Below are 19002 nucleotides of genomic sequence, written 5' to 3'. Positions count from 1 at the left end.
TGAATCCAGCAACACATTAAAAGGATCATACACCATGGTCAAGTGGGATTTATCCCAGGGATGCAAGGATTCTTCACTATACGCAAATCAATCAATGTGATACACCATATTAACAAATTGAAGAATAAAAACCATATGATCATCTCAGTAGATTCAGAAAAAGCTTTTGACAAAATTCAACACCGATTTATGATAAAAGCTCTCCAGAAAGTGGGCATGGAGGGAACATACCTCAACCTAATAAAGGCCATATACGACAAACCCACAGCAAACATGATTCTCAATGGTGAAAAACTGAAAGCATTTCCTCTAAGATCAGGAACAAGACAAGGATGTCCACTCTCACCACTATTATTCAACATAGTTTTGGAAGTCCTAGCCATGGCAATCAGAGAAGAAAAAGAAATAAAAGGAATACAAATTGGAAAAGAAGAAGTCAAACTGTCACTGTTTGCAGATGACATGATACTATACATAGAGAATCCTAAAAATGCCACCAGAAATTTGGTAAAGTTGCAGGATACAAAATTAATGCACAGAAATTTCTTGCATTCGTATACACTAATGATGAAAAATCTGAAAGAGAAATTATGGAAACACTCCCATTTACCATTGCAACAAAAAGAATAAAATACCTAGGAATAAACCTACCTAGGGAAACAAAAGACCTGTATGCAGAAAACTATAAGACACTGATGAAAGAAATTAAAGATGATACCAGCAGATGGAGAGATATACCATGTTCTTGGATTGGAAGAATCAATATTGTGAAAATGACTATACTACCCAAAGCAATCTACAGATTCAATGCAATCCCTATCAAATGACCAATGGCATTTTTTACAGAACTAGAACAAATCATCTTAAAATTTGTATGGAGACACAAAAGACCCCGAATAGCCAAAGCAGTCTTGAGGGAAAAAAACGGAGCTGGAGGAATCAGACTCCCTGACTTCAGACTATACCAGAAAGCTACAGTAATCAAGACAATATGGTACTGGCACAAAAACAGAAACATAGATCAATGGAACAGGATAGAAAGCCCAGAGATAAACCCACGCACCTATGGTCAACTAATCTATGACAAAGGAGGCAAGGATATACAATGGAGAAAAGACAGTCTCTTCAATAAGTGGTGCTGGGAAAACTGGACAGCTACATGTAAAAGAATGAAATTAGAACACTCCCTAACACCATACACAAAAATAAACTCAAAATGGATTAGAAACCTAAATGTAAGACCAGACACTATAAAACTCTTAGAGGAAAACATAGGAAGAACACTCTTTGACATAAATCACAGCAAGATCTTTTTTGATCCACCTCCTAGAGTAATGGAAATAAAAACAAAAATAAACAAATGGGACCTAATGAAACTTCAAAGCTTTTGCACAGCAAAGGAAACCATAAACAAGATGAAAAGACAACCCTCAGAATGGGAGAAAATATTCACAAACGAATCAACGGACAAAGGATTAATCTCCAAAATATATAAACAGCTCATGCAGCTCAATATTAAAGAAACAAATAACCCAATCCAAAAATGAGCAGAAGACCTAACTAGACATTTCTCCAAAGAAGACATACAGATGGCCAAGAAGCACATGAAAAACTGCTCAACATCACTAATTATTGGAGAAATGCAAATCAAAACTACAATGAGGTATCACCTCACACCAGTTAGAATGGGCATCATCAGAAAATCTACAAACAACAAATGCTGGAGAGGGTGTGGAGAAAAGGGAACCCTCTTGCACTGTTGGTGGGAATGTAAATTGATACAGCCACTATGGAGAACAGTATGAAGGTTCCTTAAAAAACTAAAAATAGAATTAGCATATGATCCAGCAATCCCACTACTGGGCATATACCCAGAGAAAACCATACTTCAAAAAGACACATGCATCCCAATGTTCATTGCAGCACTATTTACAATAGCCAGGTCATGGAAGCACCCTAAATGCCCATCGACAGACAAATGGATAAAGAAGATGTGGTACATATATACAGTGGAATATTACTCAGCCATAAAAAGGAATGAAATTGAGTCATTTGTTGAGACGTGGATGGATCTAGAGACTGTCACACGGAGTGAAGTAAGTCAGAAAGAGAAAAACAAATATCGTATATTAACGCATGTATGTGGAACCTAGAAAAATGGTACAGATGAACCAGTTTGCAGGGCAGAAGTTGAGACAGAGATGTAGAGAACAAACGTAGGGACACCGAGGGGGTAAAACCACGGTGGGATGGGGATGGTAGTGTGCTGAATTGGGCGATTGGGATTGACATATATACACTGATGTGTATAAAATTGATGACTAATAAGAACCTGCAGTATAAAAAAACAAACAAACAAAAAAAAAACAACTAATACTAAACTTTCTTTGGGTTATTTGTATGGAAATACGTTAATATAAATGTTTCAGACATTACATGAAATTTCTAAAAATCTTGTATGTTCTGGTATAATGTTATAAGCCATAATTCTAGTTATTACTTTAAAATGTATATCTCAGAAATAACTAAAGTTCCTTGTCAATTGCATTATTATGAACTTTCATCAAATATTTAACCGTGGTCACTTTTAAGTCTTTTGTCATTTACAGACAGTTCTGGGTGTACTCTGATGCTTTCGCAAAAATGTTCCTATAAAAGGGTTTCATCTTCAAGGAATTCATGGAAAAGACTCTGACTATTACAGGTTTCTGGTAACTGACTGTACTGCTGAACTGAATGAATAAGCATTTTCAGAACTCTAATGGAAAACTGATGAATTCATAAAAGTGCTAACAAAAGATCAAGATGAAAAAAAAAATTAATTACATGGGACTGAGTGAACTGATGAGGATGATTATAATATTTGTGACTTTCTGTTTGAATAAAAAAAAAGAATCCCACATGGACTCAGAGGCAAAAAATATATAAATCAATTTTCACTGCAAAGTAAGGGCGCTGTTACAGTGGAGGATTATTGGACTGAATGTCAATATTATGACATAGTATGAGGTGTTTCGTGTCTGGTAATTGCAATCATTGTTGCTTTTGTTGTGGTCATCCATTTACAATGCTTGGTGTCAGTTTATTTATCTCTTGTAAAAATACAGTGTGTGTGTGTAAAAAAAATAAAATTAAATTAAAAGTAAAAAAAAAATGGTTAAGATGATAAATTTTATGTTGTGTTTTTTTAACCGCAATTTAAAAAAAAAAAAAATGAAATACCAAGGGCTGGAGAGAATGCAGAGTCACTGGAACATTGCTGGAATGTGAAATGGTATAGCCACTTTGTAAAACAGTTTGGCAGTCTCTTACAAAGTTAAATATACACTTACATTTGATCCAGCAGTTCCACTACTAGGTGTTTACACAAAAACTGAATGTGAATATCTTTATTCACAATTGCCAAAAGGTGGAAACAATCCAAATGCTCATCAAGTGATGAATGGATAAACAAATTATAGTACCTCCATACAATGGAATACTACTCAGCAATAAAAACAGTCAACTCTGATAACTGCAATGTAGTGGGTTGAATCACGTTCCCTCAAAAAGATTTGTTCAAGTCCTAACCCCAAGTACCCATGAATGTGACTTTATTTGGGAAGAGAATCTTTGCAGATGTAAACAAGTTAAGATGAGGTCATACTGGATTAGGGTGGGCCCTAAATCCAATGACTGGTGTCTTTATAAGAGAAGGAAGAGGGAGACTTGGACACAGACAAACAGGGAAGAAGGTCATATGGAATGGAGGCAGAGAGTAGAGTGATGGAGCTACAAGCCAAGGGACACCAAGGACTGGAGGCAACCAAGAGAAGCTAGGAAGAGATGAGGAAGGATTCTTCCCTAGAGTCCCCAGAGAGCACGGCCCTACGGACACCTTGATTTCACAATTCCAGCCTCAGAACTGTGAGAGAATAAATTTCTGCTGTTCAAAATGTAAGCCACCCAGTTTGTGGTACTTTGTTATGGCAGCTCTAGGAAACTCATACATGCCACAACATGGATGAGTCTCAAATGCAATTGCTAAGTGAAAGAAGAACTATACTTCTGATTCTGTTTATAGGACACATTGGAAAAGGCAAAACTACAGATCAGTGGTTCCAGAGGCTGGAGGTAGGGGATGGGAATAGATTACAAAGGGATATTAAGGGAACTTCTGGGGGATGATGAAACTGTTCTGTATCTTGATTGTGGTGGTAATTATACAACGTAACCTGTAAATCTAAAAAAGGTCAATTGTATTGCATATAAATTACACTTCAAAAATGTTTGCTTAAAAAAAAATTTATGCTCCTGGGATTCCCTTTTGTTCTCAGTTTGACAAGAATCCTGGGAAGGAGCTCCTATTGGCCTAATCAGGGATAATGTGAGGATCAAAATAACAATAATAGCTATAGATTATAAACCATGGAAAAAAATAAGAAATCACAAAACCACATATATAGAAATAAATAAATAAATGTATAAATTGAAAGTTTGATGAGAATCAGGATAAAGTATCTCCTCACATAATACCTATTAATTACAAAGGAGAAGAGTAACTTCAGAGTAGAGAAGACTGACAGACACCACCTTAACTACGTGATAAAAGTGAACATCATGAAAATGAAAAATCACCCACTTAATGGGATACAATAACAGAACCACTTTTGGCTATTCCTGCCAAAGATGCATAATCTGAATCCAATCATGAAGAAACATCAGACAAACCCCAACCGAGGGATATTCTACAAAAGAACTGGCCTGTGATCTTCAGAAGTGGCAAGGTCACGAAAGTCAAAAATAATTTCTTTAATGTCAAAAATAAAAGATTGAAAAATTGTTCTAGACTGAAGGAGACTAAAGACAATGTATGTGCTCTGAACTGGATCCTTCTGCTGTAGAGGACAGTAATGGGACATCTGGTGAAACCTGAATGGGGTCTCAGGATCAAATGGTAATAATGCATCACTGTTAATTTCCTGATTTTGATGGCTCTATTCAGGTTATGTAGAACAACGGCCTTGCTTGTAGGAAATACACGGTGAAGCATTTTGGGTTGATAGGGCATTAAGTCAGCAACTTATTCTCAAGGGTAAAAATACAGTTATTTTTACTGTACATCCCACTTTTCTGTAAGTTTGTGATTGTTTCAAAGTGTAAAAATTACTCAGACAAAGAATCCTGGGAAGCCCTGGGGCTGTCACTTCATCCCATCCGCCAATACACAAGGAAAAGGACACTATAGCACATTCTATATTCCTCTAAAGTTGACAGGAAAGTACCACAAAATTGGGATTTCAAACACAGCATATCTTGACAAAGTTCTATTTTCTGAAGCATGAAATCCAGCATAAAGCAGAGACCTACTTTATTTGGATACTGAATGACCCAATGGCCAACATGTAAGATAGTTTGATCTATAGAGGTAGATTTCTAATATAGGCAGTATTATAGTGAGATTCCAAAGTCATTATATTAAAGACAAGATTCCAGTGTACTAAGGTACAAATACGTTCATATAGTACTTTTTCTAATCACATTACATTTAAGAGTTCCTATTAGCACTCCCAAATGGAAGTCTCCATTTAAATAATATTTCTGCTTTACGGGACATCATCAAACAAGTGAACCAGGTTTCACAACAAAGAAAGAAGATAGTACTTTTAAAATGGAGAGGCATCCAAACGAATAAACTTCATCTTAAAGTTTACATCTCAAATTTAACACTGAATCTTAAATTGTATAATTAGAATGTCAGGCTCCTAATTTTTCAAAGACTAGGATATCTAAATCTAATTCAGATCTTAAAAACAGTATCATATACCACTGTCTAAATCACCAATTCCACATTGTTTTGAACAAGGCTTTTCACTAATATGAATGATTAAAGCACCCTATGACACTGCACTAATCTAAATGCAATATAGGGACTTCCCTGGTGGCGCATTGGTTAAGAATCTGCCTGCCAGTGTAGGGGACAGGGGTTCGATCCCTGGTTTGGGAAGATCCCACATGCCGCGGAGCAACTAAGCCTGTGCGCCACAACTACTGAGCCTGTGCTCTAGAGCCTGCAAGCCACAACTACTGAGCCCACGCACCACAACTACTGAGCCCACATACTGCAACTACTGAAGCCCATGCGTCTCGAGCCTGTGCTCCACAACAAGAGAAGCTGCTGCAATGAGAAGCCCACGCACCTCGACGAAGAGTAGTCCCTGCTCACCGCAACTAGAGAAAGCCCGCGTGCAGCAACGAAGACCCAACACAGCCAAAAAAAAAATTAATTAAAAAAAATTTAAAAATAAACGCAATATAGACCACTTATCTGTGCTGTAGGTTTGTCCTGTCCAGAATGGTAGGAACTAGCCACATGAAGGTAGTGAAACATGGCTGGTACAAATTAAGATGTGCTTGAAGTGCAACATACACATCAGATTTCAAAGACTTAATTTAAAAAAAAGAAAAAAAGAATGTGAAATATCTCATTAATGTTTTTTAATATTGATTCTATGTTGAAACAATAATATTTTGGATAGATTTGGTCAAATAATTATTTAAATTATTTAAATAATATTAAAATTAATTATACTGGTTTCTTTTTCTTTAATGTGGCTACTAGAAATGTTTAAATGACATGTGGCTCACATTATATTTCCAATGGACAGTGCTACCTTAGACCATTTGTGAAATAACACTATCTTATGCTGCAGCAACTAGGAAAAAGAATAACAATGGACTTCCCAGAAGAACACTGAACTGTATCTAAGCCCAGTTTATCTTCAAGATCTAATCTTTTTTTTTTTTTAATTAATTTATTTTTGTCTGCGTTGGGTCTTCATTGCTACACACGGGCTTTTCTCTAGTTGTGGCGAGCGGGGGCTCCTCTTCGCTGCGGTGCGCGGGCCCCTCACGGCGCTGGCCTCTCTTGCCGCGGGGCACGGGTTCCAGGCGTGCGGGCTTCAGTAGTTGTGGCTCGCGGGCTCTAGAGCGCAGGCTCAGCGGCTGTGGCACACGGATTCAGCTGCTCCGTGGCGTGCGGGATCCTCCCGGACCAGGGCTCAAACCCGTGTCCCCTGCACTGGCAGGCGGACTCCCAACCACTGTGCCACCAGGGAAGCCAAGATCTAATCTTTTCAAGGAAAATTTTTGCTTCTCTTTTTACACTCCACTCAGCTCAAAGAAAGTAAGTATCTCAGGTACCTGAAACTCGGAGGCACTGTTCCGCAGCTGGCTCACATTGGGTAAGGATCCTCCATGGTACTGTGTAAGGCGCAGTTGCTGAAGCTTCTGAAATTGAACCTGGGAACAAAGACATTTCAAAGCTGTTGAGAGATGACAGCAAAGATCTGAAAGAAGCATCAAAGTATGGTGTTGTGTAGCGAAATGGTTCAAGAGTGAAAGTCTTGGCTTCGATTTCTTCTCTACTTAAAACCTTTCAGGTTTCCAGTGCTTTCTGGGTTTTGATTAGTCTATTTTTGGAAGGAATTTACCCCTGTGCTAAATGTCCCAGCCATGACAGTGAGGTACTCTTGCACAGTCTTTGAGTGTATGTGTGTGGAGGCACAGCAACAAAAGAATTTCTTATAAAAAACTAAGCCACTGTCCATGACAGTGGACAGTGTCCACTCTAACACACTGACTATCTTCCCTTCTCCATGCTCTTTTCCAGTCTCCTTTTACATTTATGTATAATAACTCCACGGTGGTGATCACAACATAGGTACAATCTTGCATGCTTACATCATAACTCTTTTCTATGATACTACATAAGCATTTTTAATGGCTATATAACATTTCTTCTTCTGAATTATTTCCTTAGAACACATTGCAAAGAGTGATTACTAAGTCTCTGGGTTTGGGCCTTTTGATGGCTCTCCATACACACTGCCAAAATGTTTTCCCGGAGGGTATACCAACGTATATATGAGAAAACAGTTTGACCAAAAACTCACTAACACTGGATATTATCATTAATTGGGGAAAAGAAGGAGGCCAACTGAACAGGGATAAAATGGTATCCCACTGTTTTAATATGCTTTTCTTCTGTAAGTTCTTCCTTGCTTCATTTTTGGGGAAAAGAAGGAGGCCAACTGAACAGGTATAAAATGGTATCCCACTGTTTTAATATGCTTTTCTTCTGTAAGTTCTTCCTTGCTTCATTTTTCAAAAGGCAGTAAACTGGTTACAGTTCTTGTAAACCCCAGAGTGGTCCAATTTGGTCTTTAAGAGTTCTGCTTCTAAAATAATAAATTACCTCTGTTAAAATAATAAATTACCTCTGCTCGGCTGGTTATGTAACCCTTGGCACTTGTAATTCATGTAGGGAAGAAAGGGTAGATAGGAGCTCCGAGGCAGATTTTTACCCTTTCATTACTCTCTTTGTCTAATAATAATAAAAACTACCAGATATGAGCCCCTAAGATGAGCCAGATGCTGTCCTCAGACGCTCTGCCCACTTTATCCCTAACCCTCTCAGCAATCACCAAGGGAGACCACATGATCCTGCTTTTACGAACGTGGAGACCCAGACTCAGGGAAGTTCAGACACCTGCCCAAGGTCACACAGCTAGAGGAGGCTGAGCTATGGCTAACTCAAAACCCACATTCTTATTTCTGCCATGTACCTTTCCTTTGTTCCATTTCTCCCTCAATGATCATACTATTCACAAGCTCAGAGGAAAGTGAAGTTTGGTTGACCAAAAGCATCACTGCACCTATGAAGCGCTCTGATTTTTTGTTTTTACATTTATTATGAACATTTTCAAATACGTACAAAATAGAGACGAGTACAATGAAACCCCATCTCTTCATCTTCCAGCTCCAACAGTGATCAACTTACATCCAATCTTGATTCATCTTTACCTCCTCCAAAACCCACTGCACTCCACTGAAAGAAATCCAGGCATCCTAGCATTCCATATTTCAATATGCATCTCCAAAGATAAGGACTTGTATCTGTTTGGAAGTTTTAAAGGCATATAAAACCCTTTGGCAGCCCTAACTTCCTTATACCCACAGTACTTGATTTCTCAAACATACTGCACAGTAAAACTCTATTAATCAAAACCCAGATCTGAGAGCCAAATATGAGAAGGAAGCCATGATGAGCTTTTCCCATCTATCAGCTAAGTTATAAAGTCTCAGCTTTTGATCTTGACATTCTCAACCAGAAGCATTTGACTCTATCCTTGAAAGTCTCTTGACAAAATTCTCAGCCCCCTTGATCTAAAGTCTTTGATTCCTTCTTGCATCAATCCATCCACTTAGTCACTTACATAAAAACGTTTAACTGTGTGTCAGGTACTGTGCCAGGCGCTAGCTTACTAAGATGAACACGTGCCAAAGTTCCTACCTGCAGGGAGTTCTCACAAAGGCTTCAACTCTTATCCAAAAACCTTGACGCTTCAACCAAGCTAAATTCTAAATCTAGCTAGAGATTTGCCTTCAACTGAGCTTGAGGCCCTCTCACGGTCGTCCGTATCTGCTGTCCCTACCGAAGTGCCCATTTCTAGAGTCTTCAGAGATGGTCGTGCTATAGTAAAAAGAGCACTGGCTTTGGAACGGGAAGACCTGACTTTGTAACCCGGAGCTCCCACGTGGTTGCGCAGATTATTCTGCTGCCTACTTCACAAAGATGATGGAAGGATTAAAACAGAGAACAGACATGACAGTGGTGTGTAAAGTGTACAGGTCTGGACAACTGCTCAAAATATTATCATTATTGCTGATATCCTCAACTACCTCCTAAACCCTTGAGTAATTCTGACACTTTTCTCCTTTGAAATTTAGAGCCATTGAGCTAGAAAGAACCTTAGAGACTGTCTTCAATAGCGTCATGCTTACTGATGAGGAAAATGAGGACCAAAGGATGATTAGCCTGAGGCAGAGGTCATGGACTGGCAGGCAACAGGACATGGTTAGCCTAGAGAGTTCTGTTTGACCCACATGCTACTGACCCACTCAGTGTTTTAAATTTTTAAATTGCAAGAAGCCACAAAAATCTGCATCTCCATCTTCTCTTGATTGAAAGATCTAACGGCACTGAACCCATATTCTTCGTGGCAACAATGCGTGGAGCTGAGAAGTGCCTGCCCCCTTAGACAGGGCTTGGGTTCTCCAGTTTGCCCGTGTCCTCACTGTACCCTGTTACTCCTCCACTATGGCCGAAGATCAGCTACCATTTACCATCTCATTCCTCGCCCCTCCACTCATTTTCCTGATCTGCCTCACCCAGTACCTTGAGTTAGCAACTTTTAGCCTATAGTCACACACTTTTAGTGGAATTTCCTCCAATGTCTATATGAAATGAGATCTAAGTCTCACTAATTCCTTTTTGAAAAAGTCTTGTAATAGTCAACACAATCCCAGCAGGCCTTTTCACAGAAATTGATAATTCTAAAATATGTAGATGTGCGAATGACCTAGAGTAGCCAAAGCAATTTTTAAGAACAGTAAAGGTCGAAGACTTGAGTTACCTCATTTCAAGACTGACTATAAAGCTATCATAATCCAGGCAATGTGCTATTGTTCAAAAGAGAGATGAACAGATCAATAGAACAGGAGAGAGTCCAAAAATAGACCGACGTATACATGGCCAGTTGATTTTTGACAAGTGTCAGAGCAATTCAATGGAGAAGGAAAACTGTTTTCAACAAATGCCGCTGGTACAATTAGATATCCTAATGGGGGAGAAAAAGCAGTTGAGTATATAGACATTCAGTGTGACAACCATAATCAAACCCCAGCTCTGCCTCTTACCAGCCATGCAACCTTACGTCTCAAGTCTGTTTGCTCTCCCACAAAATGAGGATTGCTCCAGATACACAGTCCACAGGGTTACTGTGAGAACTACATGAGATAATGAATGTAAAGTGATCAGCACAGTGCCTGGCAAAGAGATAACGCTCCATATTCAGCCCAAATCTAATCTTTCTAGTCTCCTCTATTCCCCTCTGAGGCCTCACTATGCCATAACGTATCTATTGTTTGTTTTAATATAAAAGTAATAGTTTTTCCCAAATATTCCAGCAAAATTAACACTCCAGGTTGATGTGCTATTGATCGTGTGGTTTCTCAACACTACCAGTTGTCCTTCAAAGCCAAACTTCTTGAACAAGTTCCCAACCCTGTCCCACTTCCTCCATTCAAGGCCTCAGTGCCTCACAACCTCCCTTCCACCCAGCACACTGTGGACACGGTGGCTCTCACCAAGGTTACCAACGACCTCCACATGACTGGACCAAAGAACGCGTCCTTATCACATCAGACCAAGTCAGCAGCACGGGGCTCGGCTGGTCCACATCCCTTCCTCTTAACCATAATCCTCCTGGCTCTTCTCCTACCTCTCTGGTTGCTCTTCAGTCTTCTTTGCTGGCTCCTCCTCCTCTACCTCCCCTTTAAATGGTGGAGCTCCTTGGGCTTCTCCTAGGCCCTTTCCATGTTTCACTCTATGTATAGCAGGGGTTACAAACTCAAAAGCCTACGGGTGCCAAGTATGGAAGATAAGTAAGTGAAGCGGCCTAGAATCACTGTGAGGAAACCATAGGAAGTGACAGGGACTGTGGCAAACCGAAGGACACACCCGTGCCCTGTCTAAGGGGGGCAGCGGCTATGCAACTCCAGGCAATCGCTGCCATGCGGAAATGTAGGGTAAGTGTTGTTAGATGATCTCTTTTTTCAAAAGAAGCCAGAGTCCAGATTTTAATGTAAAATCACAATATTCACTGTTGGCCCTAATTGAAAAAAAAAAAAAAAAATCAGAGGGCCAAATTAGAATTTAGGCCACCAATTTCTAAGATCTTTTCTAGAAATTCTTCCTAGGCAGCAGAATCTACTCCTGCTGCTACACACCAAAGATTCCCACTAGTCTAGACTTCTCTCCTGAGCTCCAGGACCATATATACAACTATCTGCTGGCCCATCTCTACTTAAATGCCTAACAGGCACCTCAAACTCAGCCTCTCCTGACACTGAGTCAGCTCTCGTCTTGCTCCTGCCAATGCTCCCTCTCTTAGCGGAGGATACCCTGAAATGGCTCAAGTCCAAAAGCTGGGGATCATCCTGAGTCCTCCCTCTCCCTCACCTCCCTCATCCATTCACCAAGTCTGGTCCTTTCTACTTCCTAAGTATCAGTCTGTTTACCTCTCTGCCTCCCTGTTACTACCACCCTTGCCAAATGCCACCATCACATCTCCTAGACTCCAAAGGATTTCCCTGCTACCTCCTCCTCTGATCTATCCTACATTCTGGAGCTAGAGGCATTCTTTCAAAATGCAAATCTCCCCGGGTTCAACCCCTTCAATGACTTTCCATTGTCCTTAGGATCAAGTCCCAAATCCCCATGAATGCCTCATCTCAAATTACCCTCCTCATCCCCTTGCTGAACCTGTCCCCTGTGCCTAAAACACTCACCCTCCCTCAACACACGAGCATATACCCTCACATGCCTTCCCCACTCCCACTAACCCTTTACGCCACTAGAAGAGGTGAGGACTCCCTACCATACACTCCCAACTGTTCCCCTTTCGTACTATTCATCAAAATATGTCCTGACTTGTCAAATGAATGTCTTCCCCATTAAACCCTAAAATGTATGATGAGACACTACTATATCCCCAGTGTCCATCCTAACCCCCAGCACACACTATAGACTCAAAAAGTATTTGCTAGACAAATTAATAAGATCTTTGAAGCAAGGTACCACGTCTTCACCTCCCCCCACCCCTACACCCCCCACTGGGGACTCAAGTACCAACAAATTAATGAATGAACAAAGGAACAGCCTCTTTCCAGGCATATCTGCCTCCACTTTTTTCCTTCTCCTTATCATCCCAGGTACCACCATTGAACTGATCCTCCTAGCATTCTCTTCTCAAAAATTTTCCATTGCTTCCAGGTAAGGCTGAACCCCTAAAGCTAGAGTGAAAAATTCTCCATAATCTAATCTATCCCACCAACTAAACAAATAGGATTTAACTCCAACTCTGAAGGACTGACTCTGATTATATGGAGAAAGAGTCGAAGCCCAACACAGACTCAGAAAGGAAAGAGTACCTAGATTGATTAGCGATGTCTGTTCCATTTATAAGCATGCCCACCATGGGCTAGTAATGGAAAATCAGTATGTCTGCCATCTGGTTATCAATAATGAACTGGATAGATTCTTCTCCATCTGAGATCTTTGGACCCTTGGAGGTTCAGACATATGCTTGGGGATCTACGAGTTCTCTACAAGAAGTGTTTCAGTTTTATAATTTCATTATGAAAGTTACCCTTAAAATTTTAAATAAGCAAACATTACTAGGCAAATTCAGTGTTATCGTTTGCCTTTGTGTTTATGAACACAGTGGAGCCAAGTAGTATTTATTATTTTACTTGCAATTGGTAGAGAGTAGAAAAGAACATACGCAGAATTAACATGTAAATAATGCCCTGTACAAGGTGAAGGACAAAATGACATCATAATTTTATAGCAATTAGAATAGAGAAAAGTGGTGGCTGAATTGAGTTATCATATGGGGCAGAGTTGATCAGGCTTGCTAAACTCAAGAGAATCTGAGCTATAGGGTTTAGCACTATCTATATATATTTCTTCTCATCATGATAGAAATGTTAAGTACAAGAGGTATTTCACTTTCTCCTTAACCTCGCTAAAAGAAAACACCATCAAAAATATGATACGGGGGTGGGGGAAAAAATATGATAAATGGCAAGTGACACCTAGCCTCAGGAGTGGGGGACCATGACAGGGTGTGGGGTGAACTGTGGCCAACCAGAGAACACATGCTCCATTTGAGGGGGCAGCCATCACCCAGCTCCAGCCAGTTGGTTGTCACATGGGAAATCAGGATGAGTGTTATCGGGTCTCCCAATTTTAAATGTATATAAACATATTTTTAAAATAGAAAGAACGAAATTTTGATTGTACACTAAAATCTCCAACTTTGATTTCTATGAAAAATCTCCCAATTCTGGCAACAGACTCCAGAAGTTTTCCCAAGCACCAATGGCCAAAAAATATCGCGTCTGCAGCTCAGCGAGCCAGGGGCCACCAGTTTGCGACTCGGCTCTCAATTCTCCTTCAGGCTGCCCCCAACCCCGCCCCCGCTTCTGTACATCCTCCCCCATCCTCCTGACGGTCCTTCAAGGTCAGCATTCAGGATCCTCAAGGCCTGCCTGCCCCGCTCACGCTGACCCTCCTTCTCTGCAGTTCTGCGCGGACACTCCTGTTGGCTCTCCATCCTCCACTGCCTCCCTCGACAGTTACCTAACCTCGCCGGGTGTTTGTCCCGGCTGGCGCCTTATTCCTTCTGGACCCTCCTCCGTCACCAGCAACCCTGTACACCTTCCCAGTTCTCATAAACCGTCGGGGCTGAAGTCAGTAAACCGGACCGATACAGCACCTCCATGGAGGAAGAGTAGCAAAGCCCCACACTCGACATGGAATCACATCTCGATACCCAGACAGACCCCAAACCAGCCCGGGGCCGGCCCTGGATTCACTGGTGCGCGGAGCTCTCCCGAAGGAGCGGGTGGGAGCCTCGGGCCCTCCACGCCGAGCAGTCCGGGAGGACTCGCGGGCGGTGGATGTTCGGAGCAGTGAGAAGCCGCACCGCCCGCCTCCGAGCTGTTTGTGATTTCCTCTCCGGGCTCCCGGTCACCCTCCCCCTTAGGCCGCCCTCACTCGGCGGCCCGCCTTCCCGGGCTCGGCCCCTTCCCATCTCCCCGTACACACTGCCCCGCGACCTTCCCACCTCCGCGGCAACAGCAAACCGCCAGCGGGTGTCGGAAGGCGGGCAAGCGCCGAGGCCGCGGCCGCGCCGGCCCCGCTCCCGGGTTCCACTCCGCGGGCGCGACCCCGCCCGGCCCCGCCGTCGCCTCGGCCCCGCGACCTCTCACCCGCCGCGCGGGGCCCGCCCGCGGCCGTGGCCGCCCGCCCGCGCCGGCCCGGGCCCTCACCCGCGACAGGGTGAGGTCGGTCATGAGCTGCTCGAAGGCCCGCGTCTCCTCGGCCTGGCGCTGCGTGTGCAGCGCGATCTTCTCACTGAACTTCCGCGGGTTGGCGCTGCCCGAGCCCGGCGAGGCGGCCATGGCGCGGGCCCGGCGCCGGCAGGAGGGGGGAGACGGCGGGCGCGGGCCCTGCGCCTCGGCCCACCCGTCCGTCCGCAGGCCGCCCCGGCCGCCGCCCGAAGCCCGTCCTCCGGCGCGACCCGGCAGAGGAGCCGCCGCGGCCCCACCGCCAGCGAGCGGCCGGGAGCGCGCCGATGTCCGCCCCCGCGCGCCCGGCCCCGCCCTCGGCGCGGCCCGCCCGCCGCCCGGCCCAGACCCGGCTCCGCGCCAGCCACCGGAGGGCTTTCCCCGGCGTCCCGAGCCGGGCTCGCGACCCGCCACGCAGACACCGAGGAAACCCCGTCAGCAGAGCAAAACGCATCCGACGTGAGGGAGCAGCTAGGGTACCATTTTACCAAAACGCTCCCTCGTAGGGACGTCCTGGCCTTTGGATTTACGTTACAATTTTAGAACAGTTTTAACATTCTTCTCGCCCGTCTTCCTTCCAGTTATGATGATTTCCTTCAGTGGGTGAAAACGGGGCGACCTACGCTTGAGCAATCCTCTCCTTCAGTTCCCACACTCTGGGGCCTAACGTCTGCCCTCCGTCCTCCGCCTCCCAGCCCGCTTCCTCCCTCGATTTGTGTCGCTGACAGTCCGCTCAGGCCCACCCAAGAAAAAAGTTACTAAATCTGGATCTCGGTTTCTAAAACCATCTCCCGAGTTGCCCGAACTTGAGCCGGGGGCACCCTCCTCGCTCCTCGGCCCCGGCCCCTTTTCCAGGCTCTTTCTGAGCATCCGTGGCCTCTGCAGACTCCAGCTCCAGTCAGACGTCAACTCCCCGTTTATAACTAGCTTCTCAGCCTCAACGGTTTTCTCCTTCTCCTGCAGCCCAGAAGCTCCTCTCCATATAGATGTGGCTGTGTGTAAAGATGTCCTGGACGGCTCTGAGAGTGTGTCTCCGTTTTGTAAATTAGGAACTATTAGGGACACGCAGAAGAGTGCAGAAAATGATGTTAGTGACACCTACGCCCTCCACTATCAAGATTAAATGTATCAAAACATTTTGCTTCAGTTACTTGGTATTTATTAAAGAAATAGAAAATTAGGCAGAAGTAAAACCCGACCCTTATTCTTTCTCCTTCCTCCCTAGAGATTGTCACCGGGCTCAAGTTGGTACGTATCACTCACATTCATGTTTTTACACTTTTACTATATACGATGTATGGCTCCACCAACTGCATATGAAATACCAAATTTGGCTTTAAACATCATGCTGAATAACCTTTTGCCACCTTTTTCATTTACTATTGTTTTTGAAATTCATTTGCGTTGATTCATTTGTTTTAATTACTGTGTAGTATTTCATTGTATTTTTCATATGTCTCATAGATTTTTTTAAGAAAATTTAATATGAGAACATATCTCTATTAGCTAGAGGTTAGCTTGTTTTATTAAGTATAATTGGATTTATTTCTTCTGTTTTATTTTGTGCCATCTACCATGCTTTTTCTTTATATTTTATTTTCTGCTTTCCTGTTACATTGGGTTCAGTTTCAGAGAACAGAATTCATTCTAGATAGTTTAAGTATAAAAGGGTATAGGGTATAAAATGGCTTAAGGACTTGTTTGGAGGGCTGAGGAAGCAGACTCCAGGTTGAACGGTTCAGAAATGACCTTGAGAGACATGCTGCAGAACCAGGCCACCAAAAGAGCCACTGCCTCTTCTAAAATCTGGAAGCCACCTACTGAATTGGAGAGCTGTCACTACACTTGCCACCTCCTGAACCATATGAGAAGAAGCCACTGTAGAAAAATCTGACAGTCCTCACCAATAGAAACAGCACATACACAGTCTCAGCTTCACTTCCACCTTAAAAATCCAATAAGAGAGAAAATTGGCTTGGAAGTGCCAAAATTGCATCCAGAATTCTAGCTGCAATAACATCTAGGAAATGTAGCCTTTCAGCTTCTGAAATATAGGAAGGCACAGGAGGACACTGGAATGGGTGTTGAGCTAAATCCTCCATTTTCATCCACCAATTCACCAATGCAAGGATCTATCATATCGAATTCTATTGCACTGAATGACTGTTTTTTATTTCCATGTTTCTGTTATCTAATTTGGAAGATAGTCATCCTACTTCTTTTCTTATTATGGTTAATCTAATCTTTTTCCATTTAATTTTTTAATCAAATAAATACATGTGGATTTTTTTAACAATTGTTTTACAAGGCATACAATTTTAAAAAGAAGTAATGCCCAATCCCACTGTAATAAGTTTTTCCTGCTGTTTTGTGATTATTTTTCAGTTTTAGATGTTAACTATTCATTTTCTATTATGGGAAAGGATGCTTTGGCTCTTTTGTGCCCCCCCAACAAAAATATGATTTTCCCTGCTCCCATTCTTTTAATGTAGTTATATGATAATTCTTGGTAAGTCAATATTAAGTGTTTACACAGTGTACTATAGTTCCATTTTTATACAACTTTTCTGAGTTAAAAACTGCCTTTGTTTTTTATTTGCTTAGATTTCTCTCAACTCGTTAGAAATGCTTTCCCAAACTCTGATTTATAGTATTTGGATTTTCAGCCCTGTTCCTCCCCTCTTCTGGTGCCTCTGGTCTTCTTTCTAAAAAGTTCCCAGAATTGTGAAAGACATTACTGAACCCATGAATGATCAGTTTCGGGGGGAACTTCTCTCCTAGAGCACTTTGCCTTCCTGCTCCATCCTGGACTGGTTGCTCTCCAGGCCTGCTGCACTGCTATCTGCTGGCTGACCTCACCATCATCCTGAGGGTTCCCTTCATCTGCTGTCTTCTGACCTCTGCCTCCTGTGTCCCAAGTTGTCCTCTTGCTCCGTGTACTGCTTCATGTTAGTGGAGGACATTCTCCAATAGTTTCCTAAGAAAGAATACATAAAAGATAAAATCCTTGAGAATTTGTGTGTATGCAGATGTTTTTATTTTTCCCTCAGACTTAATTGATATTTTGGCTAAGAATAGTCTTCTTCATCGGAAATCCTTTTCATTTAGTTCTTTGAATGCATTGCTTCACTGTTTTCTCACGTCCAGTGTTGCTATTGGGAAGGCCACTCACATTCTGTTTCCCTTTCCTTTGTAGATGACCTGGTTTTTTTGAGGGCTGTTATTGTTTATTTATTTTCATTCCCCCTGCCCCCCATTCTCTGAAGGCTTCGTGTTCTGATATTTTATGATGCTGTGCCTTGGTGTGGGGATTTTGTTGTTTGTTGTTCATTGCACTGGCATTAGGTACGTGTGTGGAACCTGGACACTCATGCCCTTTAGTTCTGGGAAATTGTCTTATCTTTTTGATAATTTTCTTCTCTTTATTTTCTTTATGTTCTTTCTTTCTGGAAATTCTGTTGGTCAGTTAATGGATCTCCTAGATTGCTCCTCTAATTTTCTCATCTTTTCTCTCCTATTTTCTATTTCTGTCTTTTGTTGTTGTTGTTCTATTTCCTGCTAAATTTTCTCAACTTTGTCTTTCAACCCTTCTGTTAAACTTTTATTTCTGTTAGTGTATTTTTAATTTCTGAATGCTCTTTCCTGATTTCTGAAATTTTTAAAAATAGCATCCTGTACTCATTTCATGGGTGTACTATTAATTATAGGTTATTTCTGTTTTTACATTTTCTTCTACTCCTTGTATTGTCTGTCTCTGTTTTGTCTGAGTTTTTCAGTTTGTTCATTTTGGTCTCCATCTAGAGGCTTTCCTCAAACCTCTGGTGATCCTGACTCCATTCATAATTAAGACAGAGACACTAAATATGTATAGATTCCTTGTTTCTGGAAATTAAAATGTTTTAAAATAAATATTTTTATATATTCTGTAGCAGAGATTGCTGATTGTCTCCCAATATTCATTCTTCCCTCCTTCCTTTATTAAAAGAAATACTGAGCTTTAGCTGGGTGCTTCACTGCCCAGCTAAAGTCAGCTAAAGACTACAT

At 42.1% G+C, this 19002-nt stretch overlaps 2 protein-coding genes across 4 annotated transcripts in view; one reads left to right on the top strand and one right to left on the bottom strand.

Annotated features, from left to right (window-relative positions):
- CRTC3 (CREB regulated transcription coactivator 3) overlaps positions 1-15106 on the bottom strand; it is a 105497-nt gene extending 90391 nt beyond the window's left edge. For all 3 annotated transcript variants that reach the window (XM_036843102.1, XM_036843103.1, XM_036843104.1), the window contains exons 1-2: positions 14941-15106; positions 7183-7281 (exon numbers count right to left, since the gene is read on the bottom strand). In XM_036843102.1, coding sequence (XP_036698997.1) covers positions 7183-7281; positions 14941-15072 — 231 coding nt within the window. In that variant the 5' untranslated portion in view covers positions 15073-15106. The remainder of the gene's footprint in view (positions 1-7182; positions 7282-14940) is intronic.
- On the top strand, positions 15070-16057 carry LOC118890354 (basic proline-rich protein-like). The gene is made up of 2 exons (XM_036843105.1): positions 15070-15417; positions 15540-16057. The coding sequence occupies exons 1-2, from the start codon at positions 15071-15073 to the stop codon at positions 15718-15720; spliced, it is 528 nt and encodes a 175-aa protein (XP_036699000.1). The 5' UTR covers position 15070; the 3' UTR covers positions 15721-16057.
- Positions 16058-19002: the final 2945 nt, after the last annotated feature.

Source organism: Balaenoptera musculus, chromosome 2 (genome assembly GCF_009873245.2).
Source record: "Balaenoptera musculus isolate JJ_BM4_2016_0621 chromosome 2, mBalMus1.pri.v3, whole genome shotgun sequence".
NCBI classification, from domain to species: domain Eukaryota; kingdom Metazoa; phylum Chordata; class Mammalia; order Artiodactyla; family Balaenopteridae; genus Balaenoptera; species Balaenoptera musculus.
The sequence above is the reverse complement of the archived record's forward strand: the minus strand, read 5'-3'. Positions and strand labels throughout refer to the sequence as shown.

Excerpts from the sequence above, each read along its gene's own strand:
- LOC118890354 (XM_036843105.1), top strand. The coding sequence starts at position 15,071 with ATGGCGCGGGCCCGGCGCCGGCAGGAGGGGGGAGACGGCGGGCGCGGG. Across the intron at positions 15,418-15,539 it reads CAGAGCAAAACGCATCCGAC|TTATGATGATTTCCTTCAGT; the intron begins GTGAGGGAGCAG and ends TCTTCCTTCCAG.